General features: G+C 33.4%; 1 protein-coding gene across 1 annotated transcript; it reads right to left on the reverse strand.

The window, feature by feature from the left end:
- Positions 1–749: 749 nt before the first annotated feature.
- LOC117924876 (agamous-like MADS-box protein AP1) lies at positions 750–25,856 on the reverse strand. The gene is made up of 8 exons (XM_034843608.1): positions 25,427–25,856; positions 6,229–6,307; positions 5,984–6,048; positions 5,752–5,851; positions 5,620–5,661; positions 1,728–1,769; positions 1,468–1,580; positions 750–1,067 (listed from the first exon to the last, which is right to left on the reverse strand). Exons 1-8 carry the CDS (start codon positions 25,609–25,611, stop codon positions 968–970), a joined length of 726 nt encoding a protein of 241 aa, XP_034699499.1. The 5' UTR covers positions 25,612–25,856; the 3' UTR covers positions 750–967.
- Between the last annotated feature and the right edge of the window lie 1,189 nt (positions 25,857–27,045).

Genomic DNA, 27,045 nt, shown 5'->3' on the forward strand with positions numbered 1-27,045 from the left:
TTGGGTTAGTATGTTGGTACGCTTTTTTTCTTGGTCATGAAAGCAAACTCTTAGAAAATTTGCTGTACCCACTGAAGTTCTAATGTTAATCTGTCACAACAGCGGAAGCTTCTATGTTTGGCACATATTATGCATCCATGGAAAACAGTGTGTAACATGGTTCGACAAATGCTTACACCCATGGATAAAAGGATCACAATTCAACTAAGCATGTTTTTGCCTATAGACTGGAATTAATCCACTATAGCTTGGGGAAACTATTCATAGAGTTCCAAACTTAAATGTAGTTCATCCAAACATAATTTAGGCACATGTAGGAGAAAAAGAAAATTCTAAGGGTTGACTCGTTTCCTTGTTACTAATATATATAACTGGAACTTCAACTCTAAAACAATCCCCACTACTGAAGTTCTTATTTTTCTAACATATCTCTACATACCTGGTATAGTCTTTATATGCCTAGTTTGCATCTCACAAGTTTTTCCCTTGTGGTCTAAAAATATTGATGGAGGTTTGTCACACATTTCTCTCTTTTCTCAAGAAAAACATCTACAATAAATTTTTTTTTCATGAAAAAGAATTGTGAATCAAATTGCAAATTTCAAATGAAAGATGGCCTATAACACAAAGGTAAATGAGGTTTGAGGGAATCTATGACTAATAAAAACTAATAAACAAATACCACTGAATTGGGGAAACTACAAATCTACAAGAGTTGAAGGTGTTGCAGTACAGCAGCACCTCAGAACTGTCCAAGGAAGGGAGAGTATTATATACACTCAGAGAAATATAAGGGGAAACATCTTAAAATAATTCAGATTCCAAAAGCATTTAAATGTATTGTTGAGTATATACTCCTCACCCAAGTAGATATCAAATCAGATACATAAAAGGTCTCTCAGCTTAACTATAAGTCCATATTCACATGGAACTAAAAATTATAACCATATAGAAGACTCAAACCAATTCACGTCGTGAAGCATCCAAGGTGGGAGGGATATATTGGTTCAAGCGTAAGGTCCAGCTCATTCCTCCTTGCTCCATGTGCTTCTCCCTGGTAAGTCCCACTGCATTGGAAATACATACAAAGCAGCAAGTCAATGATACCGGCCTTCCTCTAGTGAATATCTTCTACATTCTGAATGCGAGAGAGCAGAGAATCGACTGTTGAGGGTGCAACTCTTATTCAGAAGTAACATCCCATAAAAGAACTAAAATACCCTGATGGAGCACCAGTTGCACACCCACCATTCCATCTCTGCGCTTCTGCAAACAGACCTAATTAACATCTGACACTTTTTTTTCCTAGCCCCATTACATACATTATCATCGTGTAGTCCATGCCATCAGGGTATCTCAAGCTTTGCTCTTTCAAGCTTCCACAAATTTAATCATATGACAATGATGAATTGCAATATGGGAATCATGTCTAAATTTAATACATTGGGCATGAGAACAAATAGTTACCCCATGTTTAGACAGGGAAGCTGCTGTGGCAGTAGGAAGGATGATGTATTAAGACCATGGTTTTGCTGCTCCCAATGTGTCTGCTGTGCCACAGTCTTCTCCTTCTCCTTGATCTATTTTAAAATTATAGAAAAATACCAAGTTATTAGATATGCTTCTACTTTATATTTCATACCACTGCCCTGATGTGGTAAATCTGGCAGGAGAAATTTTTTGGGAGAAAAATGACTAGCATGCATGCAAACAATAAATGTAATCACCTCCTTAGCTAGCATGTTATTTTGCTCCTGCATTGCCTTTTCCTGTCCCAAAATTAGAGAAACAACTAACAAACGTGAGTTTCAGGTGCATTTCATTTTCAAATTTTCTATTGAACGCTTCCCCGTCAAGGTGAGATTCTTAATGTTATATCTGATATCCTCAAAGAACTAGTGTTTCTGCTGGCCTAACCAAACTTAGAAAAGATTGTCAGAAATCACAGTAGCCTATGCTTCTCTTCCCACAATAATCCAAAAAGATGCTAAATTACCATGCCTAGTAAATTCTGAGAATTGAAATTACAGCTGAGATTAGAAAGTGATGGGTTTTTCCACACTAGCAAAAGAAAAGCCCATCACTATCATATGTTATAAACTTTTCCTTAATTCTCCAAAAGAGTGCCTGTGTTTTAGGATTTTTTTTCTCTCCTTTAGTGTCCTTCTGTTTATCTTTTAAAATAGGGTATGTGGTGAAGTGTCCCAGAAGTTACTCAAGAGGAAGATTTGAAGTAACAACACATCACTCAATTGCAATCTTGTGCCAAGTATAAAATGTATTTGAAATCTGTAGTAGGTTCCATGAAAGTATATTAATTTTCTGAAACTCAACTTGCTACCAAATTATAGGATTTTTTTATTGGTAAATAAAGACTATTATATAAAAAGACACCAAAACGAAAGCATCAGAGTATACGGGATGTATACAACGGCCACCAAAAAACAAAAGGAAAAGAGACAAAAAAACTACTCTCTACCTTAATAAGAACCCAACTGATCAGCAAAGAAAATTAAGGACATTAGACCTTCACTTATATACAATTTAGTCCAACAACAAATTACAAAGAAAAAAGTTTTTCAATCTTTGGTAAATTCCTTATTTTCAAACATTCGTCTATTTCTCATTTGAAATTGTCCCAAAAAAATGCACAAAGGAGTTGCTCCCTAAACCTTTTTTTTTCTTTCCAACAAAGGAACCACACCATCCTAAGAGGGACTCCAAACAACAAATTGCAAAGATATTTTTTTTCTTTTTCAATTTTTTGTAAGAAAATTCCTTATTTTCAAACATTAATACTTTTTATTTCTCTCGTTCCAAATTGTTTGAAAAAAATGCACAAAGGAGTTGCTCCCTAAACCCTTTTTTTATTTTTTATTTTATTTATGTTTCCTTCTAACAAAGGAACCGCACCATGCTAAGAGGGACTCTTTAACGAAGAAAGATAACACCCACGACATGTTGGAAAGTTAAACTTGATTTAGAAGCTTTTTAAATATTACGATTGGATTTATTTTCTAAATAGTTAAAGGAGAATATTTTATTTTATGTGACTATTTTAGTTTCTATTGTTGAGTTGCCAAATCCTAGAAGGTTTTTATATTTTATTATTAGGAGTTTTCTATTTTGTTAAATGTAAGTTTTATAAATAAGAGATTATGTAATATTTGAATATGAAAGAGTGGTGAATACAGTAAAGTTTTTATTCTTCCAAATCTCATTTTATTTTATTTGTAATTGTAATTGTGTCTCTCTTTCAACCCTATTACTCCAACAAATTGGTATTAGAGCCATACGAAAAGATGACAAGTGGGATGTATCTATTTTAAGTCCTCTAACTTAACACAAACAATATTTTTAAACATTAGGGGCCCTTCCTTCCTAATTTCCTTCCATAACCCCTCCCCTTAGCCCTCCCTTACTTCACGGGTACACCAACCTCCTTCTTCCACCCCAAACTTCCTACTAATGACAAGCCTCCACAAGGACTCCTTTTCAACAGCAAGCACCAACTCCACTTGCACAAAAGGGTCCAAATGAGAGTAGAAAGACTTCTAACACCCAAAACACCCTTCCTTTTTTCTTGAACAAACAATTGTCCACTTTACATTTGAGGCTTCTTCTCCAAAGCTACCCTACCTCAAAGAAAGTCCCTTTGGATTTGCTTAGACTCAATCTAACAACTCTTGGCATACGCATGAAAGACATGAGATAAATGGGCATGCTAGCCAAAGTGCTCTAAATGAGAGTAATTCTCCCTTCTTTAGAAATGTATTGCCTCTCCCACATGGCTAGTCTCTTCTGAATCCTTTCCTCCACGCCATCCCAAATCGCCACTGCTTTGTGCGATGCACCCAAGGGGAGCCCCAAGTAAATGGAAGGAAGTGCTCCCACTTTGTAGCCGAGTTCTACAGTTGACAACTCTACATTCTCTACTCTTCCCATCGACAAAATTTCACTCTTATCCAAATTGATTCTCAACTTTGAAATGACTTCAAACCACATTAACAATCAACTTAAAAAAGTCATCTGCTCCTGGAAAGTGTCATAGAATACCAGTGTATCATCAACGAACAACAGGTGAGTAATTTGAACCCCATCTCCACCCCTTCCCCTTATCCTACAGCCTGTTAAGAATCCCCCCCTTGTTGCTCTATTTATGAGACAACTTAAGGCCTCATAGGATATCAAAAACAGCCTATGAGGTTGTGAACTGGAATTTTTCCTTTCTGTTATGGAAAAAATGAGTTTAGGCAAAGATTGTTGACATTCTGCATTTCACTATTTTTATGGTGACACTTTACATTTTGTCAATGACACCCCACAAAAAATTTTCAGAGTTTCAAAGCTTGCAGCAAGGTGACTCTATCTTGCCTTATCTTTTGGTGTTGATAATGGAGGTTCTTAGCTCCCTGATTTCTAGAGCAAGGCAGGGAGAATTCATTTCTCAATTTAAGGTAAGAGGAAGAGGGGGAGATAAATGAAAGTCATTCTTCTTTTTTTTGCAGATAACACTCTCGGTACATCTCATAGATCTACAGCAGTTTAGGATTCTTTGGAGGAAAGATTTAAAATGAGATTAAGCTCTTGGAAGAAGTAGTATTTGTCAAAGAGAGGGAGATTGAACCCTATCAACGTATTGAGGGCTGGCAATTAGAAATTTGGTTTCTCTGAATAAGGCATTGCTTGAGAAATGGCTGTAATGATATGCTTATCAACGTGATGGCATGTGAAGGAGGATCATCTATGAAAAATTTGGAGAGGTGGAAGGAGGTGATGCACTCAAGAAGTTAAAGGCTTTTAGTGTGGGGTTGTGGAAAGATGTTAGAAGGGGGCAAGAAGAATTCACTTTTGGAACTTCTATTGTGCTCAGTAATGGGGATAGGACAAATTTTTGGGTGGATAAAGGGGGCGGGGAGCAATCTTTGAAGAAATCCTTCCCTACTCAATTCAATCTAGCCTCTCCAAGAAATGTTTTAAGGGTGGACACGAGGGAATGGAGGTCAATAGTCCTTGTAATTCCAAAGACGTTTTTAGGATTAGGAAATGGAGGAGGTTAACAATTTTTGGATGTCATTAGTGCTTTGAGATTACAGGCTAAATTGGACAATTTATGGTCAAGGGAGGAAGAAAGAGCTTTAATTTGATTTTTTTTTTTTTAAATGCCTGAAGTGTTGAGGACAAGAACCTTTTTTTACTGTTCATGATGCTTGGGGAACTAGTGCTCCTATAAGGACTTGCTTTTTTATTTATTTTTTTAATATATGTTTTTTGCATGGGAGACGGTGTAGGGAAAATCTTAACCTTAGACCTTGACATGAGAAGAGTTGGTCAACTATACGTTATTGGACTTCAAAGGTAGCCTAAATTATGCATAACAGAACTTAGTTTTGCTCTTTTTTAGGTGGGGTGGTGTTATTCTCCTCTCTTTGGTGCTTCCCATATGCCCCCTTGTACATAGGGTGCACCCCATTTCAAGAGAGACTTTGTCTGCCCATCAAAAAAGATAAGTCACAATTAATGGGCAATCAGTTTTAGGGTTAAGTTGTTCTTAGCATTCTAATAACAGTTCTCCTGATAATTTCTGACACTGAAGCATGTGCTAAGAGGCCTACGTACCTTCCTCTGAAGTTCAGAAATTGACTCATACATTAGCTGGTTCTGCGAGAGAAGAATTTTTTTTTGAGTCAGTCATCTAAAAACAATACCTGGGGCACTAAGCTGCAAAATTTTAATACTACTCTAGCATACTTTTCTTGATCGAATATGTTTAAGAGCGGTATCAAGCTGCTGTTCCAAATTTTGGAGCTCTTTCAGACTCAGTGAATCCAGATCTTCCCCCAAAAAGTGCCTGAAGAGGTTTTAGAAGTAATAAATTAAGAAATTAATATAGTATTCACACATTAACCATTGATAAACAAAACACTTGAACGGCCTTCAGATCCTGTCCTATTCACTGGTGTTCTTTCAGATTAAGTAATACCTTTGGCTTCTTTGTAAAAGCTCAATTTTTGCCTTAAGTTTGGAGTACTCAAGGGACCAGTTTCCCTGTAACATTTTTAACATAGTACACAAGAACTGATTAGAACACTGACCACAAATAGGTTATACCTATGCATGCATTCTTAGAGACTTCAACCCCATCTGAGCCCCTAGGAACAATTATTAAATTGTACTAACAACATGGTTATGCCATATGACAATTGGTAGGCTGATAGTACGGCATACCTGTGATTCAGGATCAGTTGCAGTCAGCTGCCTCTCTGCATAAGAATATCTTTCATAGCGATCAAGGATCTTCTCCATGCTGTTGAAGAAGGAAAAAATTTTAAATCTAGCAAAAAGTTCTCCGTGCCTGATAAAAAAATTAAACATTTTCTTGAAAAAAATCTACTCCTAAATGCCAAAGACACACAAGTTCTCCCATATGAAAATAAGTGAAAACAATATTGATCTTGTTATGTTCCAAAGCCTGCAGTACAAGTTTATGAAATGATACATACATCCCATAGGGGCCTTCTAGTTAGTGGCCACATGCATTTTCTGTTTTCCTCATTCTGGATAGATGAGTTACTCTATAATATATGCACAGGCTTATGCGGGGTTAGTTGCAGGGACTCTAAAGGTTATTTAAGAAGGATCACAACTAGTGAGACGTAATTAAAATCAATTAAGAACCTACCACAACCATATAAGTTTCTTCTATTGTTCCATATCTGGAAAAGTATGAAAATGAAAGTATAAAAGAATCTCCTTCGGGGCAGTCCCAGAGCCATAAGTTCCTTCTATTATCCCATACCTAGAACTAACAAGGCATCTCTCGAAGTCATAGTAAAAATATAATATTCCATATCGAATAGGAGAAAAAATTCATATATGAGTTTCATTTAGTTGCGTAATTTTGAAGTTGTGAGAGCCTATTGGATTTAGAAATAGTTAACATCCATACAATTGGGAAAAGATCATTACAAATGATATAATTGACCCCTAGCCTCAGTGTGGGTCTTTGGGTATCTATTTGTTTGGTTTCACAATCTTATGAGATATGAGGAGGAAATTGTGTATGACACCATAAGAAGTGATTGTGATATCTTACATCAAATAGAGAAAAAAATTTCCTCACACACTATATGTAAGAACTTCTCTTAACCATGTAGACATATTTTAAAATTGTGACTATTGAGCCCAAAACAAACAATATGTATATGATTAGGAGTAGGTTGTTACACATCTAGTTTGACATCATGCTCATTTCAAGACATATTCACCCATCATGAGGTTCATTTCTTGAGCTATCATTTCCTGAGGAGCAAGATAGCTGCCTACCTACCAAGATTGTTGAAAAGTGTCTCCCATAAGAATATCACACACTTATTGGATCTCCAAAAGTGGAAACAATGAAGTGTTTGAATAGTTTCATTTCTAGGAAATCTACTAGAAGGTGAATAAAGAGTGTTCATCATAGCACATAGGGGTGTCACGGTATGCAGTAATTGTTTGAAAGTTCATGTTGTGGACCTAGGATTGGAAATAGTGGATGGTTGCTCAACATTTCGTTGCTTAAAACTTAAATTCTAGTAGATGTGGTTTAGAAAAATCTTTGAGTACATTGAGAGACTGCCTTGACAATGACGTACTAGAGGTGTTTGCAAGTATTGACAAGATGTGTGGAGAACACGTGTATAGAGAAGTGTGTGTCATTAAGATATGTAAGACAGGTCTATAGCATTTGGACCAATATGGAGATCATTGTGAAATGCCCAACTTCTTATTTGGCACATATTTACTTTGATATGTTTTTGTGTTGATATTTTGTTATCAAAATAAATATTGGTGATGACTAAGGAAATATACTAGAAATATGTCTATAAGTATTCTAAGTTAAGAAAACAAAAAGTTATGAGATTGAACATAAGATCCTTGAAGACTCAAAACTAGTATCTATTTACTCTTTTCCCTCTTCTATGGTGTAGTGAATTAGTTCTTTCCTATCCATGGATGTAAGTTTGATTAATCAAACAATATTAAAACCTTGATAACCTTTATCTGTGGATTTCTTTTATCTTCATGTAATGCATATGTCATCAACAAATTATTATTGATTTACTTTTCAAAAAATATTGTTCATACGGCCAAATGAAGAGAAACAACTCATGAAACTATTTCTATAAGCAACATAGAGAGAGTTAATGTCTATGCATAATAAAATCATTCATGTGGGATGATGAAGGGTGCAAATGATAACATGAGGTTTGGGAATCATAAGACATGAACATTTTCATCATTTACTTTATTCATATTACTTATACTTAAAATTTTTTTAGCGAATTGGATCCTTGGACTCCTACTAGAATTTAGAAAGTCTTATTTCCTAAAAATTACGTCTCTCTTTCTTTTTTTCCCTAAAAACTTTTTTTTTTTTTTTAAGTTTTCAATTAATTTAAGAACTTATATATTCTATAAAAAAATCATTTTCTTAAAAATCCAAAATTTCAATAAAGTTTCTATTTTATTTTAGTTTAATTATTAGGGGAGGATTAAGGTTTCAAGGAAAAGAATACTTATAAAAAAAAAAAAAGGTTTCAGGGAAAAGAATAAGAGACTAGTAGATAATCATATGAATTGGATTTCTTTTTCTATGTTGTTGACTTGAATGGAGTTTTTTGAAGGTGATGAACAAGGCTAATTGATTTGATTTAAACAAAAACAATGATAAACAGTGATAATTTTGCATTCCTACATTTTTTAATAACAAAAGTCAATTATTTTTAGTCATACTCTACATGGAGTTTCTTCTATTTCTTCTTTTCTTCCTATCCTCAATTTTATCCCTCCCTTTGCTATAGCTATAATTCCCTGTTCACCTCCTAAAACCCTAAAGAAATGAAATCCTACCTACCCTGACTTGGTCATAGACAATCACGTCAAGCTTGTCTTTCATCAGAGAATCATGGAAAACGCCCCAGACACATGTCCCTTTTTGTGTGTGAAAATATAATTATCTTTTCTGAAGTACAACTGAATTTTTAACTTGATGATTGAAATGCCCGGGGCTTTGTTTTAAGGTGATCTCGGGTTTGAATAGAAATCAGCAGAAAAGAATGGCAGTGTTTGAGATAGGGAGATACTTGTCTAATCTAGCGGGAAGTCGGTAGAATTATTGCTCTGTGGTTTTGTTTGGGTGGTGGGTTCCTAGCCCTTTAGGGCTTCAGTTTTGTTTGGGTAGTGGTTTGTTGCTCTTTCCTTTTGGTTACCCTTCATTTCTATAGAATCATGAATTCACAATCGAGGTCGCGGGATCATCTCTCTGACAAGCATATTATATAAAAACTTGATCAACCAAGGCTCTTACATGATATGGCATCAAAATTGATTTTTGATGTGAGGAACTACTTCCAGATGTGTGAGTGTGAGGGTGCAGAAATCTGGGTTTGAATATTTGGAGTCTATTCAGTGTTGAACTTGACGATCATCATTTTGGTTGGTACCACTTCTCAGCAATAAAATAGAACATGCATTGCAGTAGGATTAAAACCTAGAGAGGAAAAAAAGTAAGTTTTGAAAAGGACATGCATGTCAGTCATCGGAGCGCCAAGGTTCAATCACTTCTTTGAAGGATCCATTATGGGAGGCCCCCTAAATAGGAAGTCAAGTGCAATGACCGACATCTTGAGTTCTGGATCTGCCCTTATGGAAGAATAAGTTGGACCCAGATGACCATCCAAGAAAGATCAAGTTATCCTGGATGAAATCTCCAGAAAAAAATCCATAGAAGCTTTTCTTTCAACTACTGAAGAAGACGACCTTATGACTGCAACTACATTTTCCACCTTGAGAATTTCATATGATCTCAATGACACAAAGCAAATGGGGCCCTTCACAGATATTTCTAGGGTTTAATAGCCAGCCAAGTTCCCTCTTGCAGGTCCCTTGCAATACATTGAGAAAGACCCGGCTTCCTAAACAACAAATATATGGGCGTAAAAGGTTCTAGCTCTTAGTAAGGGAAGTGAGGATAGGTGGCTAATTAGATTAGATAGCATATATAAGGAGCTGCAAGGCTTGAATTTGAAAGGAGAGAACTAAGGAATTAATGGAACTGTTCACTGTTCCTGAAGGCACTTTTAGATATCCCATGGGAATGGAATCATTTCTTTGTATTATACAGCATCTAGAAGTAGTCCATGTATTAATTTAGCAATATGAATGTGTTCATTTCATGCTTTTATAGCTGAACGATAGTTGTGGAATTACTGGTGTTCTTTTGAAAACATGTTTAAGTCGGATTGATGGGAGGTTGGCCAGGGTTGTTATGCAGTCCTTGTCTTCAGGAGCAAATAATCTAGTCAATCACAAAAAATAATATATATAAGATTTTATTCATATCTGTGTTCAATGTCTCCAAATTCTCCAATTCTTCCATTCTTTGATGGCTTTCACCTTAAGTTCCTACCAACAAGAAATGGAACATTCCATTTCACGGCATATCCAACTGTGCACTCGCCACTACCTAATTGAATTTGCTTAAAAAAATATGATCAATAAAAGAAAACTGGGTGGAACCTTGGTGCCTCCGAGAAAACGTGATGAAAGGTTCACCTCTCCTTCAACAAAAACAGTTGCAGGCCGGCTTGCACCTCTTTCTCCATAAGGAGTATGCTCCATCCCAGTCCAAGTAACAATATCATTCTGTTGATACAATTTATTTACCTGGTTTAGAAAGACATCTCTAAGGATCCTTCAAAAGTAGAGTCTACATGATTCCCTTGATAGAGAATAGCATTGTTAGGACATACGACAACACTGAACGTCTGATTTCACTTAAAGGGAACGGACCATTCTACATTAATATTATCAAGGTATATCTCACCTTCCATTAAGACTTGACCAAACTGAGAGGTCTTTCATTGCATAGGTTCGACTGGACACCAAAACTCATCCTAATCCTATCAATTCACGTCTGTTTTTTGCAATAAACAAATTTCTAAAACTGATAAATGATGAAATAACTTTCCCTTCAAATGAAATCTCTCATGTTCCTTTTTCCAGTTCACGATTATCAAGGATCAGAGACTTTACCTCTGGGTTAAAGAATAAGGAAAAGAATTATCACTACTTTTGCAACTGCACCGTGAAAGTTACAGGAAACATTGCTAAAAAGATTTTATCTATAAAATTGCATTTGACTAGTTCTAGTCCGAATTGGAAGTTTATATGAGATGAATATTACCAGTCTTAGACGTTAAGATAGATTTTGATTGTAAATCAGAAAGAAACTAGGAATTCAGGGTGATGAATTTAGCTTACAATGAGTCTAAGGCCAATCCATTCAACAGAGAATTTTGTTTCATTTGTTGAGATTAACGTTGAAATGGAGTCTAATTTTCTTGTTAGTAACGTTGTGTTGGAGTCTTAAATTTAGTTGACAATTTTTTCTAATAGGCAAAATCAATTATTTTAAAAGCGTTTGAAAAGCACCCAAAAATATACACTATGCATATAAGGTCAAAAAGGGAGGGGATACACAAAAAAACAACACCCTTGCCTTATTTGTAGCCTAGCCAATCAATAAAGACATATCTAGAGCCTAAAAGCACCCTAACCCAGTCCAAAAACATATACATAAATGACTGTAAAATAGCTTGGTCCATCAAATTTGAATTTTCAAAGGCTCTTCGATTTTTCTCTTTCCATATGGTTTAAAATAAGCACAAAGGAGTTATTTCCACATGTTCTTCCTTTTCTTCCCCACTAAGGCACCTTCCAGCTAAGGAAGGAGTCCTTGATTGAGAAATGCATAACCTACTAAACATTAAAAAGAGCAAAAATAAGATGCCACAACATGATTGCTCTAGGACTGTGAAGGAGGATGTGGTTTATCGATTCCTTTTAAACTTTACACAAATAATATCTGCTTGATAAACACCAATCCTTTCTTTTTAGCTGATCAAAAGTTAGAATTTGTTCTCAAACCACTTCCCAAGCAAAAAAGCCTAACTTTTATTAGAATCCACATATTCCACATAATGCCTGTAGGGAACCCTTGCAGATGACAACCTGCTAAGGAGAAGTAAAAGGATTTAATTGTAAAGGTGTCTTCCTTTGGTAACCACCAAGTTATGACATCCTTAGCACCCCTTCTAACGAAATGCTCTTACAATCGTCTAAACAACTATTCTACCTTTCTCATTACACAATCATTTAATCGGGGGACCCTCCTTACACCACCAATTGTTTCAAAACCTTACCCTCTAACCATTTCCTATCTTAAAAACAACTCTTTTGTTAAACTCATTCCACCTACTCTAGATAGCCTTCTAGAGCCCACTCCGTAACCTTTCCTTGAAGCTCTAGAACAACATCCTAATCACCGTAGTTGGCAATTTCGATTCTTTCTTATTGATTAGATGTGGCTTACTTCCTTGGATTTAACTATATTTGGATTTAGGTTGATCAAATACTTAGAATTTAAAGGTAAGTATGTACCTATGGTTGGTAAAGCTTTTAAAATGAACAACACAAGAAAATAGGAAAGGAATATTTTATATATCCAGACATGGTTTCTACTATGTATTTAATTCCAAAAATTATTTTTGGTAAATTTTAAAATTTGCTTATTTCTAAATTGATGTTTGATAAAAAAAAAAATTTTTGGAATGGTTTTCGGTAAGTTTTAAAATTATGTTTGTCTCTAAATTAGTATTTCATTCTAGAAATGATTTTTTGGAATGTTTTTTTTTTTTTAAAAAAAAAAAGACTCCATAATTCTAAAAGATGTTTTATAAATATAAATAGAAATATTTTATTCTAAATAAATGTGGACTTTTAGGAACTGTATAAGAGCATGTTCACTTATTAAAACATTTATCCTCAAATTGTTAAACTTTTAAGGTCTAAGAGTAAATTTTGTCTTCAACAAAGGTCAAAGATCGTATCACGAAACTTTAATAAAGGCTTCGAGGGATCTACATAGTGGAGTATTATGTCAAGATGTGGAAAGAAGTGTATGTATTAATGGTATAAGACTCTTTGGAGTAGGTGCATCCAATCAGATAAAATTGTGTACTCTTTTATCATAATTTTGGATTATCTAGCGGTCAAAAGAGTACTCTTGGTTTTTTACACCTACTAGGTCACTAAGAGGTTTTTCTATATTATATCCCTATGTTCATTAGTATATATGATTTCGTTTATATTTGCATGGGATTAACTGCTCTTAATAAATAATAATCTAAATGGAAAAATAAAAAATTAGTAATAAATAATTAATTTGGGGATTAATTAAAAAACTACCTATTCAAGCCTAGGTAGTTTCATTATATCAAAACTAGAGATAAATTTTCTTTTAAGTTGTATCAAAATGGGAAAAAATTATTTTTAAAGTTTTTATTTATTCTTGCTAGTCTTGATAAATAGAACCACACAGAGTTGAGACTTCTATAAATTGTCCATCATTCTTTGATGGGAGCATAGTTTTAAAAGACTCAATGCGCAAATGTAGTCCTAGAGCCTAAGACGCAAGGCGCACCTAAGGCGCGGGCTTTAGTGAAGTGAGACGCACCCTAATTTACATATATTTTTCCTCTATTTTTCTCCTATTTTTCCTCATCTTCTTCACTTCTCCACTGCACGGCTAAGACTAGGGCAAAATTTGGGAGAGTTATCGAGTTGAAAACAACCAGAAAAAGGGGCTGGAAGGGAAAACAAGGTCAAAACGACGTCGTTTTGACCTGTTTTTTATTTTAAAGGAACAGACTCCAAAATAGTATCATTTTGGCCTGTTTTTTTTTTAATAAAAAGGACCAAAATGACATTGTTTTGACCATTTTTAAAAAGGTCCAAAACAACGTCATTTTGGACCCTGCTCTTTTAAAAGAACAGGGACCAAATGACATCATTTTGGTCCCAAAAAAAAAAAAAAAGAAAAAAGAAATTAGGGCTTCTCTCTGCCCTCTGTGACCTGACGCAGGAGAAGAAGAAGAAGAAGAAGGAGAAGAAGGAGGTAGGGGATCGAGGTGCACCTGTGGATTGCGTTGTGCCTTGCGCGCCTAAGCGACGCCTTCGTGAAGGAACATCACCTGCCTTCAGGCGAGGTGCCGGAGGGTGGCGTCGCGCCACCCGGAGCCTAGGCGCGCCTTAGGTGCGCCTTTCACAACTATGGATGGGAGTAATTACCCCCATTGGAAGTCGAAATGGAATTTTCACTTAAAATGCAAGCTAAAAGAATTTAGAATATAGTGAAATATGAGTGGTTGCCCTCAATCTTAGCTAACAAGAATGGTAGTCCAACTAGTGAATTAAAACCTAAGCAAAAATAGAATAGATTAGACAATGAAAGCAGTAAGGCAAATGCCAAAGCTCTTTGTTTCATTTTCAATAAGATTAGTCTAAATAAGATTCATAGGATTGCCATATGTAAATACGTTAAAGAGGCTTAGGACATTTTTACAGTAACACATGAGAACATTATTATTGTGAAGTTGTCAAAATTACAAATGTTAACTAAATAATTTTTGTTTCAATCTAGGAAAAAGAATCCTTAACTCTAAAATGGCTAGGAAAATATTAAGATCACTTATTGAGAGATTTAAACTTGAAGTGATCACTATAGAGGAACTTGTAAGCTCTTTATAGCCCTATGAAAGTAGATGAACTTGTAGGCTTTTTATAGACCTATGAGATGACTCTATCAACCCCTAAAAGACCTAAATGGATTGCCCTAAAGGCTTCTTCAAAAGAAAAAATTGAGTTTAAAGATGAGAGTGAGCAAGTTCTCACTCAATTTGAACTTTCACAGTTGGATAAAAAATTCAAATTTTTTATGAAAATGCAAAAGAAAACAAACTCAAAAGATGACTCAAAGAAAGGGAAGAAATCTTTTTTCAAGAAACATAATGAAAACAGTCTATCAAAATCATCATATGTTGAGTGTTTCAACTGTGGTGGGAAATGACACTTTGCTTCAGATTTCCATACACTAAAAAAGAAGAAGAAAGTCATGCAAGTGACTTGGAGTGATTTCGAGTTGGATGATAATAATTCCAAAGGCTCGATTGAAAGTGAAACTAATAATAATCTTGTTGCCTTCACTACCTTCCTTCCTCATTTTCTAAAATTGATAGTCTCATTGAATCAAGTGATTCTTCAAGAGACATATAATGCCTTGTATCATAAGAGTTATGAGTTAAATGTTGAGAATACAAACTTAAAGAAAACTTTGAATATAAAGAACACTTTCATTGAATGCCTTGAATCTAAAAAAACACAAAATTATTTAAACGAAAATTTAAATTTTTATAGATCTAAAAAAATTGACATGAATAGTGAGATCAAGGAACTTAAAGTTGAAAAAAAAATCTAATTGAAAAAAATTAATTTTCTTGAATCTTAACACCATATGTGGTGATTAAACAATTTCCTTATCTCAAAGCAAGATAAACTTAGAAAGAACTTAGGAGTTGAAATGAAGTGTTTTACTTTTACCCTAGTTCTAAAATCTTGAATGAAACAATCGAGAAACAAAAAGCTCATGGAGATAAAAAAAAAAATAAAGTTTAGGTTACTTAAGCGACTTTGAAACTCCCACAAGTGGAAAGACTACTTTTGTGAAACATAAAGAAAGTTCCTCTCTTGAAGAATCATTGCTAATAGACTAGTAAGTGAGTCCAATTATCTTAAAAATAAAATTTTGAATATAAAAAAGAGTAATAGATCTCATGCTAGCCTAAGAAAAGATAGAGTCCAATTAACACTATCTCTTAAACTAGTCAAATTTATATTAGGAAAGAAGACCTAGTTGTACTTCACATACAAGCCTAGTAAGTTCCAAGCTTTCTACTTTAGATTCTCTAAGAAGTTCATCACCTGGGAACTCTTTAGGAGGAGCTTCTCCCTTTAGTTAGCATATTTTCTTCCATACTCAAGGGTCTAGTCTTAGTGCATGTTTTATCCTTATTCATAGGGTCATGTCAATTTTAGGAGACCTTCGGGTTTTTTCTATTTGTGTTTGCTTTTTAAGACTACATTATTAGTGTGCTAGAATCTTCGTTATGAATTTAGGAGAAGAGTATCATAGTTAGGGAAGTATATTTGTTCCTGACTTTAAGACTTGGAATCTTTATTTTAAGGGGAATTATATTTCTTGGAATTCTATGTCAATTGTATTCTATACTTGTGGTTTGATAAATTTTGAGGTTATTTAATTTATTATTATTTTTCTAAATAGTTTGAGTGATCTCTCTATTTTGTTATTCTTAAAAGAGTTTATTCTTCTATTTAATATCCTTATGTTCACTTTAACTTCTTTTAAAATTTGATAACAAAGTATATAGAGAATTTGATATGACTATTTTATAAGATCTTATATTATTTCTAATTAGAAGGAAATTTGCTTAATTTTAATTATTGCATAAAGATTCCAATTCAAGGAATTCATGAACATTATGTGTATTTTAAATTAATTTGAAATACATGCTTGGTATAGTTCAAAATTTAAATTTCTCGAAGTGCAAGAAGCTACATTGGTTAAATCAATATTTCATATTTTGCAAACCAGGAATGAAAGTGATCACTTGCAAAATCGGGAAAACCCCCTTAATAGAAAGGCTAGCCATGCATGAAAGGTATTTTTCTTAAGTAATGATAAAAGCTTTCATTATAAAAAAAATGAAAATGAAAAAAAAAATGAATGATAAAAATGAAAAAACAAAGTCATCAATTTAGAGGGAGTAATGTTATGCTTTAAAGACCAATGTTTTGTCGTGTTAAACAAAAATTTGATGAACAATTTTCAAATTGAATAAGTCTTAAATTAATTAAAAGGCAAACATGATCTAATAAACCAACTAGATTTGTAAATTGAATAATTTTAATCGAATAGAAAATCGATGACATCGAGATGAGGTTCTTTAGATGATTTTATGCTTCTTATATCTTATTCACTCTTGAAAAATTTTAGAGTCTAAATTGTAATTAACTTAATTTTCTTGACAATTTTCACGAAAAAAATGTTTGATTTGAGTTATTTTTTGTTAGATTATTCAGATTATTTGTGATTATTTTACTATATTGAATTCCAATGTTATTCTAAAGGCTATCAAGTGAATTAACATTGTTCGTGTTAGAATTTTTCTACAAAGTTTTCAAAAGGAAAATTTTGTGAGTCTTTCTGGTTAAAAATGACATTTTGAGCACTCCAAGGAGTGCTAGAGCTGTTTGGACTCTCAAAGGATGCTTAAGAATAGCCTAAGAAAAAAGAAAACCTATCAAACACTTTAAGTTAGTTCTCCTTTCTTTATCCCATTTATGCATTATATATGTTAAGCATTCAAACCTAACAACTCTTGTATTATATATGACTAAGGTGCATTAGAAGTTGTGTGAAAGATCTAAGTCTTAGGTTTCTTGCAAATAATGATTTATTCACAATTAGTTTATTAACTTAAACCATCCATTTGAGGTTGTAGTGCATTACCTTTTAATTAGAAGGATGACTAGTCTTAGTCATAGAAATGAGGTTCCCATGGCGAGTGCCTTGGACAAGACTTATAGTGAGTCATGACATTAGCTATCAAGTAGTCATGACCTTATGAATCTATTATATTGTATGAACTCTTAACTTTGAGAGGATATTGAGTTTGTACTAAAATTATCAATGACTTTAGTCTACGAGTGATGCCCTAAGATGGTCATATATATGTTTTCCATGGTTTGGGTCACAATTGATGGAGGCTAATGGCAATATGTAACCTTAAGATAGACATCATAATGTCTTATGCAATTGAGATAGCATGTCCTTTTAGGTGATCATAAGGGCATGTGATCATGAAATTGATGACTCTAGTAATTCTTTTAGTGAAATTTAACATATGCTCTTTTTGAGCTAAAATATATTTATTGATCAAATAATAACTAGATTTCATTGTAAGTCAAGGATAGGAAATGTGATCTTGAACGATTAATAACACATGTCTCATAAGATAATGAACATTAGTTCATAAGGAGTCGACAAATAGTGGATAGTAGGTCATGTACCTAAATTCTTGTATATCACTGTAATATACAAAAATGAATGCAACTGACTTTATATATTGAGATGTTGGTCAACTTTAGAATTGGATTATGAGGGTATCAATATTTTCCTATGGGTCGCAATAGTTTCCGCTTGAGTTTAGTTTCCATGGTAACATAGTTTAAAAGAGTTAATTGAGTGCTTTTTTCACTTATGTGCATAAGGCATTTTGGTAAATCTATAAGATTATACAAGAACTTGTGAATGATCTATCTAGATTTGGTTAATTCATTAATTAGAGCATAAGTGGGCTAATTAATCAATTATAACCAAAGTCGGCTAGTTTAAGTAACCTAAACCTATGATAAACTCAAGTCATTTAAACCCATTGGAAGTTTATATAAAACTCTCTTAAGGTCTAGCTTTAGATTTTCTTTTGGCCATCTAGTCTACCATTCTCCAGAGAGAAGAGAACACTAGCCTCTAACCCTCTTAGAGGATTCCACCCATTTGTGTCAAGATCAGTAAAGAAGCCATTTAATTTGGTGGAAGACTATTGTGGTTACAAGATTCTTTCAGTTTTCGACACATCTTCATTAATTGGAATTGATCTGGTAACATCTAGATCTCATGTTTGATCTTTATTCTATCTAGATCTATATTATTTATTGTCATGGTTATCCAATGTGATTAGGTCTAGAGAGCCCTGAGATTACTAGGATGCACCTTAAGCCACCTAGGGCTAGGAATGGAGTTATCCATGGATTCCAAACAACTTCGAAAATCTTATTAAGTGCTTATTCTTTTTCACTCTAAATGTTTTCTTGCCTCTGTTTGAATATTGATTTTTCTAGCCTTATTTATTTATCTATCATTGTTATGGCAAAAAGGACATGTTTTACTATTTTGCCTTCTTGTATTGGGAGTGGCCTAGACTAGGATTAGAATTAGGTTTAGTGAGGTTTTATGAGAGTTATTAGGGGCCTCATTGTATCTATGTATTTAGTCACAAAATTGCCAAATTGCAAGATTGTTAATGTAGTTTATTTAGTTGGCAATTTTGTTTCTTTCTTAACAATCAAATGTGACTTACTTTCTTGGATCTTATCCATCCCAAGACAAATTTGGACTTCATCATATTCAATTTTGGGTTGTTCAAACATGTAAAATTTAAGGTAAATATGCATTTATGGTTAGTAAAGCTTTTACAATGGTTAATACAAGGAATTAGGAAGAAAATATTTTATTTTTCCTAAGTTGGTTTCTACTATGTTTTTAATTCCAAAAATTGTTTTTGGTAGGTTTTAAAATTGTGTTTATCTCTAAATTGGTGTTTAATAATTTTTTAGACAAGATTTAAATTTGTGTTTATCTATAAAATGGTATTTGATTTTAAAAAAGATTTTTAGAATGTTTTAGAATTAGGAAACTCTTCACAATTCTAAAAAGAGTTTTATAAATATAAATAGAGATATTTTATCCAAAATAAGCATGGACTTTCATGGACCTTAAGAGAGCATATCAAACTGTCAAAACTTAAGAGAAACTTTTGACTTTGACAAAGGTAAGAGATCTCATTGCGAAACTTTGATAAAGGCTTGGAGGGATTCACTAAAGAAAAATAGGGGAGTATTGTGTCAAGGATGTGGAAAATGAGTGTAAGTGCTAATGGTATAAGACCTTATAGAGTAGATGCATCCAATCACGTAAAATTGTGTCATTTTTAATAATTAATGAATTATTTAATGATTGAGAACCATCCATGGTTTTTCACACCAAATAGATTGCTAGGTGATTTTTCTACCTTATATCCTAATGCTCATCTATGTGACCGATTTTATTCATTTGCATGAAATTAATTGCTCTCAATAAACAATTAATCTAAAAGAACAAACTAAAAACTAATAATAAGGAATTAATTTGGGGATGATTTTAACGACAACCTATTCACCCCCAGGTAGTTTTATTATTTCACTAAATATATATGTTTTTTGCATGAGTCAAATAAGTTATAGCATGTGCCCTACAAATTTGCAACAATTGAATATGAAAGTCCTTTATTCTAAGAGTTGTTAGTGAATGGTGCTCCCATCATGTTAATGTTAATGCTTTGGTAGTTACTTTTTTCTAAGGAGTTTATTTAGGCTATATTGCCTATTTAATTGCAAATCAAATTAATAAATTATCGGTTTACTAATTAATAATTTTTATCTTACCCAACCCATCATACCATACCATTTTTTCTGGAGAAAAAAATGGATATAATGTTTGGTGTACCTAGATGATGACTCTTTTTATCTACCAAGATTTGTGGAAGCTATTGGATGAAGGTTATATAGAAGAGACATTCTACCAAAGATTATTAAAGATGTACGAAACAAAAATACCGAGGTCTTGTTTTTCATTCAACAAGTTATTTCCTTGATTTTCTGTAGCAACAAAGATCAATGAAGCTTTAGATGCATGTTAAGACAGTACCACAACACAGCTAATGTAAATTCTGCTAAATTTCAAACTCTTTGTAGAAAGTTTGAAACCTTACTAATGAGAGATAGTGATTGTATGCATGATTATTTATGCAACATGTTGAAAATTGTGAACTAAAGTAACAAATGTGGTTAACAATTATCCAATGAATAAGCTGTTGAAATTTTTTTGAGACACTTAACTCAAGATGTACAATAGAAGAGTTCAAAGATTTAAGTTTTCTAACCATTGATAAATTACTTGATTCCTTCAATGTCATGAAGATAGGCTAAAATGATATGAAGAAAATTTTGTAGAAAATGTATTTCAAACTTAAGTTGTACTTTTCTGAAGAAAAGATAGTTGGCAACAACAACGAATCTACCAGCAAAAGAGTATGTTGAGAACATTAAACCTCTTGTCGCAAAAGAGATGGTGGAAAAAAATCACTAACAAAATAAAGCTATTGAAAAAAAAAAAAGGAAAATTATAATCATATGTCAATCCAAAGTTTCTTTTGTAAGAAATTTGGCTGCATAGAAAAATACGACAGACTAAAAGAAAAACATATGAAATTTGTTGGAGCAAAAGACAATGAAGAATCCAAAACTATGTCCCTCGCTTGTTATTCTGTTAAAAAGAATGTTTCAAATGTTCGGCATAAAAACAATGTTTGTAGTAATCACATGACAACAAGCTTAGAAGTTTTCACACGTTTGAATAAATCTATGACCATCTATGTGAAGATACTAATTTAGATACAAGTGTGTTATATGTGGGGTAGTTTTTATTAGGAGGTTAATCTCTTGTTTTTCGATGATTTAGCATGTTCCATGTTTCAAGAGAAAACCAAAAGACATTTGTTTGTAAAAAGCTCCTATGGCTAAAAAAGAAAGTTTGTTAACCCTTAATTCTATGTGGTGATACACATGTATGCAATGTTTCATTGTTTGATGCTAATTGGTTGTGGCATCTTAGATTTGGACATATTAATTTAATTAAAAGTTTAAAACTATTGTGCAAGGAAAATATGGTGCATGGTTTGCCTTTTGTAAAACATGTAGATGAAATCTATGAGAATAGTATACTTGGAAAGAAACATTGAGATGCTTTTCCAAAAGGGCAAGTGAAAAAAGCTACAAGACCCATTGAATTGGTACATGCCCATGTTTGTAGGCCATTGGGAACTCCTTTTCTTAATGATAGTAAATGTTTATTATAGATTTAAGTAGGATAACTTGGGTTCATTTTGCAAAAGAAAAATCAAAAGCTTTGTCTATCTTTAACAAATTCAAGAATCACATTAAAAAACATGATACTTTTTCCTTGAAGATTATGTGAATAGATCATGCTGGTGAATTTGTTTCTAATGAGTTTGATAAATTTGTGAAGAATTTGACATTTGGAGGCAACTGACAGCTAGCAATACTCCTCAACAAAATGGAGTAGCAGAAAAGAGAAACATAAGTCTGGTAGTAATGGCTCAAAATATGCCAAAAGCTAAGAGTCTTCCAAATTGTTCTAGGCCAAACAACTTACCTTCTTATAGGGGAGTCCTACATCAGCATTACACCCCCAAACTCCTTTTGAAGCATGGATTGTGTGGATGCACAAGATATCCCATTTTAAGATTTTTAGTTGTGTTGCAAAGGTTAATGTACCTTCTCAAAAGATGCATAAACTTGATGATAATAGTATGAAATGCATATTGTGGGTTACATCACTTAAAACTAAATGGTATCAGGAAGTAATTTTTAGTTGTGATGTTATGTTTGATGAGAAAAATGCCTAGAATTGGGAACTACAAAATTATCTGGGTGCACTTCTGAAAATTGATAAGTTGGAAGAAAGACCATTAGGACATGAAATTCAAAATGATGGTGATTTAAATCGTTTCACACCAAGATATAGCCCATCGACCTCTCCAAGTTTTTCTTCTCTTTCCTTTCTTGAAACACCACTAAGGAAGATGAAGTCCTTAAAGGTGATGTATAAGGAGTGTGAAAGGTGTCCATTCACTTAAGTTATAAGGAGCCTATATAAATGAAAAACTTATTATTTGCCTATATATATGCTGATGAATTGATTTAAACTGGTCATTGTGTTGTGTTAGTGGAGGAATTTAAAACTATGATAATTAATGAAATTTGAGATGATTGACCTTGGTTGATGAATTACTTTCTTAGGTTGAAAGAAAAACAATGTGATGTAGGGATTTTTATTTCTCAAAATAAGCAAGTATGAGTTTAAAATAGTGAAACTCCTACACACCAACCATAAATTTTGTTTGAATGATGGAGAAAAAAAAAATTGATACTCAAGAATATCAAAGTTTAATTGAAAGCTTGTTCTATCTCATAAACAGCAGGTCAGATGTTATGCAAGCAACAAGTCTATCATCAAGGTTCATGCAAAATCTAAGCAAACTTTATTTTGGTGCAGCCAAGAGAGTGCTACGATGACAAGCTCATATGGTATTTGATACACTATTGCTAACAATCTTAAGCTATGTGGTCTTTTTGATAGTGATCAGGCATGTTCATTAAAGATCGATGAGCTATATTTGTAATCTTGGTTCAAGGGTCATTTCATTGAGTTCTAAAAAGCAGTCAACAATTGCACTATCTTTGTCAGAGATGGAATATATTATAGCAATTTCCACAGCTTGTTAAAGTGTTTGGTTAAGAGGAATTTTAGAAGATGTGAAATAGCATCGAGAAAATCCGAAAATTGTGCATTGTGAAAATCAGTCCACAATTGCAATAGCAAAGAATTTAGTATTTGAGGATAAAGGGAGAACGGAAGAGACGGTTTGGGATTTAATCTGGTTCTATTATTCTCTTTGGGCTTCTTGTACTGAAGCTTTTAGAGGAGTTCCTCTAAGCATTCTACAACTCAATTGGATTGGGATTTGCGTTTCAAGAGTTTGAAGATGTTGGGGTTTCTTTTGTTTTTAGAGTTCTATTGTTGGGTGTTTTCTTTGGTATTTGTGTAGGAAGGATCTCTCATCCTTCCCTTGGTTGTTTTTATTTTTCTTTTGTCTCTTTTTTCTCTCATGTATTTGTTCTTTTATTAATATAATCTTCTTTGTTTCTGATAAAAAAAAAAAAGAATTTAGTATTTCATGAATGCACAAGACACATAGAAATGTGGCATCATTTTATCATAGTTGGTGGCCAATGGAAGCATCAAGACAGTCATATTGTATCACAATGAGTAATTTGTAGAAATGTTTATGGGGTCTTTCTCTTTGGAGAAGCTTGTGTATTGGAGGGACATGTTGGGACCCCTTAAATTTCAGCATTAAGGGAGGAGTGTTGAGATTAATGTTGAAATGTAGTCCTATGATATTGGTCAGTCATGAAATTATTTAAATATTACATTGAGTCAAATATGTTACAGCATGGATCCTACAAATTTGCAAGAGTTGAATGTGTGGGTCCTAGGTTTCAGAAGTTGCTTGTGTTATGTTAATGCTTTAGTGGTTATTTTTCTTTGGGAAATTTTTTAGGTTAGGTTACCTATTTAATTGAAAACCAGATTAATAAAACAAGAGTTAACTTCAGTAATATTTCTTGCCTTTGTTCTTGTTCTGTTTTGTTTTTCTTTTTCTACTTCTCTTTTCCTAGTTGCTTTGGGTTGTCATCATTATAAAACACTGAAGACCTGTGGTTATGTGACAACCATGATAATTAATGTAGAGAAATAAATTTTCTGTCGCTGGCACAGTCGCGGCCTCCAAAATAAAAACCTAACTAATACTCACACAAAAATGGCGCTAATATAATCTCTACACTACTCTTTCTAAGTGACCAAGATGGTTTTAGGGTCTTGGATTAAACGAAAACACCACCTTCCACTACCTGAAACTGAAACACCTCCTCTATGTGTGAATGTACGTACTTGTGCAAATTTCTTAAATAGTCTGACTCCCCTTTGGTATTACTATAAGCCGCCTACCTAATCAAGTAAGAGTTTTAAACCTGAAGTATTAGGAATGGAGATGGGTTTGAGGTCCGAAAGTGTTCAATTCATTCTTGGATTCGATTTATAGCACATTACCAGCGATATGTCAAGTCAAAACCATGTATATATAACTTCATCTAAAGCGATCACTTTCCAGCAAGGCAGCAACTAATAAAAAAGCTCTAAACTATATATTACTTCTCCTTTAATCAGTTTTAGGAGAATCTACACACGCCCTATTCTTTACAGTTGCACCAGAGTAGGGAATCCACACTGAGTAAGATCAACTGCGTAATGGCTTAGATCTCATACCCTCGTTTGAAGGACTAGCTGCGTTTGCCAGCTATGACCTTCCATAGTGGCCCCACCTTGCCGGTCTGGATGGTACTTGAAGGATCATGAAAAACTTCAAGACATCCTCCAATACCCCAGGAAAAAGATACTCTATAAACTCATAGTTTTGCATGAAATCTCTGAACCATCTAGCACCAAGTCCCCAAGGAGCACGTACACATGCACATGCGTCATAATCTCTCATTGAAAACAATGAATGATGTCATTTGGTTATAATTTTCAAGCCAAATATCTGAAGGAAAAGGAAGCACAGAATGAAAAAAAAAAAAAGGGACAAGATTTAGATCAGGACAAAGGCTATATATGTATGAATGATAACAAGTTTTTTAAATGCAAAGAGGCTGGTGACTTGAAGATGATATCAGGGATTCGTAAGGAATTGTTAAATAATTTCGCCATTCATAGGCAAGGCTTTCTCTACCAGGCCATGGATCAGAAGTAGGGGAGACAAAAATCTAAATCTATTAATAAAAGAAAGCCCCGGTGATGAGAAAAATTGCAAAAAATAAAAAATAAAATAAAAAGGAAGATATTTTCATTACAACAAGGAAGCAAATAAGATATATACTTATATTTTAAAGAGGAAGAAGAAGAAGAATGGATGATGATGAAGAAACATAAGAAGCGTACCAAGAATCAGTTGAGTACTCAAACAGCTTTCCTTTAGTGGAGAAGACAATCAAAGCAACCTCTGCATCACACAAGACCGAGATCTCATGAGCTTTCTTCAGCAACCCAGTCCTCCTCTTGGAGAAGGTGACTTGGCGATTGATCTTGTTCTCTATGCGCTTCAGCTGAACTCTACCTCTTCCCATCTTTTGGTTTTGCGTTTTTTTTTTTTTTCGATTGTTTTGTTATTTTTATGTTTTTTTTTTCTTAGAACCCAAACAGAAAACAGCGGAGAAAATTAAACCCAAAAGAAAGGGAAAGCGAATTCCAAAAAAGAAAACAAAAACAAAAACAAAGAGCAGTTGAAGTAGATAGTTCGATTAAAAAAAAGCTTAAAGGGGTTTCCTTGTAGTTTCCAAATGGTGATGTATTTTGGTGAGAGTTGTGTGGAAGAGAGAATGGTCATTTATAGAAGGAAAGGAAAAAGAGGCATATTGATGAAAAGTGGTATTGGAGGGTTGGATGGAGGGATGGATGGTGTGGTAAAACCAGAGTGGTTTTTAAGAATTTGTTGTCGAGTTGTGATTGGCGGAGGGTACTGTACAGTCGTTACTGTCTGGTGTAGGAGCCACAAGTTTTTAGGCATTTTAGGCATCAGTAGATGTTATTGTCAGCCCTTGTACGGCCACTGCAGTCTTCTCACTTCCATTGACGGCGCTTCTGATCATCACTATCCCTTTCTCCTTCTTTTCCTTTAATCTCTTTTTCTTATTCTTAATCATTTACGTGTGACTCCCTCTCTGAATTATTAACGTCGATTACTTTGACTTGACATGCCCCACTCTTTTTTATCTTTTCCACTTCTTTCTCTTGTCTCTTAAGTCTTAACTCTCAAGAAACCAAACCCAAGTTGTCTACCGGGACTTGGTGGTAACTTGTAACTAGAAAAGTCGTCGGATTATTTAATATATAATTTATAAACAACAAATATATAAATTTATCGAATTACGTCTCATAAATATATCATTTCTACATTTTAAAAATTAACTATAATTAATTATGGATAAATAAAGTTTAAAATCTTCCATATTTCTATATTTAACATTAATAATTAAATCAAGATATAGGTAAAATCTAAATGCACCAAAGCTTCTAAGTTTATTAAATAGCATAAGTTTGTTTATTGTATAAAAATTCATATTTATTTTAAAATTTTAAAATTGTATATTTAATTATAAACCATAACGCGCATCATGTTATTATTAAAAGCAACAATAAACCTAATGGCAAGTATATAAGTTTTGCCACTATATTGACCTAGAAACAAAAAAAAATAAAAATAAAAATAAAAATTATCGATCATCTAATTTTTTAAGACTTGGTCAGTGCTCCCCATTTAAGCGGTTTAAATAGTTCAATTGAAGTCTAATGTTTAGAATGATCTAATAGCTCAACTGAACTAATAACACAATCAATTAATGGTTCAATTGGTCAAATCAACCAATCAAATTTAGTTATAAGAATATCAAAGAAAATCAAATCATTTTTCCATTCTCTTTCTTTTTTCTTTTATTTATTGAAAATTAATTATTTATATCCAAAAAAATGTTACTTCAAAATTTCAACCTTAAGTATAAAAG

Source organism: Vitis riparia, chromosome 1 (assembly GCF_004353265.1).
Source record: "Vitis riparia cultivar Riparia Gloire de Montpellier isolate 1030 chromosome 1, EGFV_Vit.rip_1.0, whole genome shotgun sequence".
Lineage (NCBI taxonomy): Eukaryota > Viridiplantae > Streptophyta > Magnoliopsida > Vitales > Vitaceae > Vitis > Vitis riparia.

Coding starts and splice junctions, on each gene's coding strand:
- LOC117924876 (XM_034843608.1), bottom strand. CDS start 25,611: ATGGGAAGAGGTAGAGTTCAGCTGAAGCGCATAGAGAACAAGATCAAT. Junction 6,049..6,228: donor CAACTGATCCTGAATCACAG/GTATGCCGTACT, acceptor AAAATGTTACAG/GGAAACTGGTCCCTTGAGTA. Junction 5,662..5,751: donor AACATATTCGATCAAGAAAA/GTATGCTAGAGT, acceptor CTTCTCTCGCAG/AACCAGCTAATGTATGAGTC.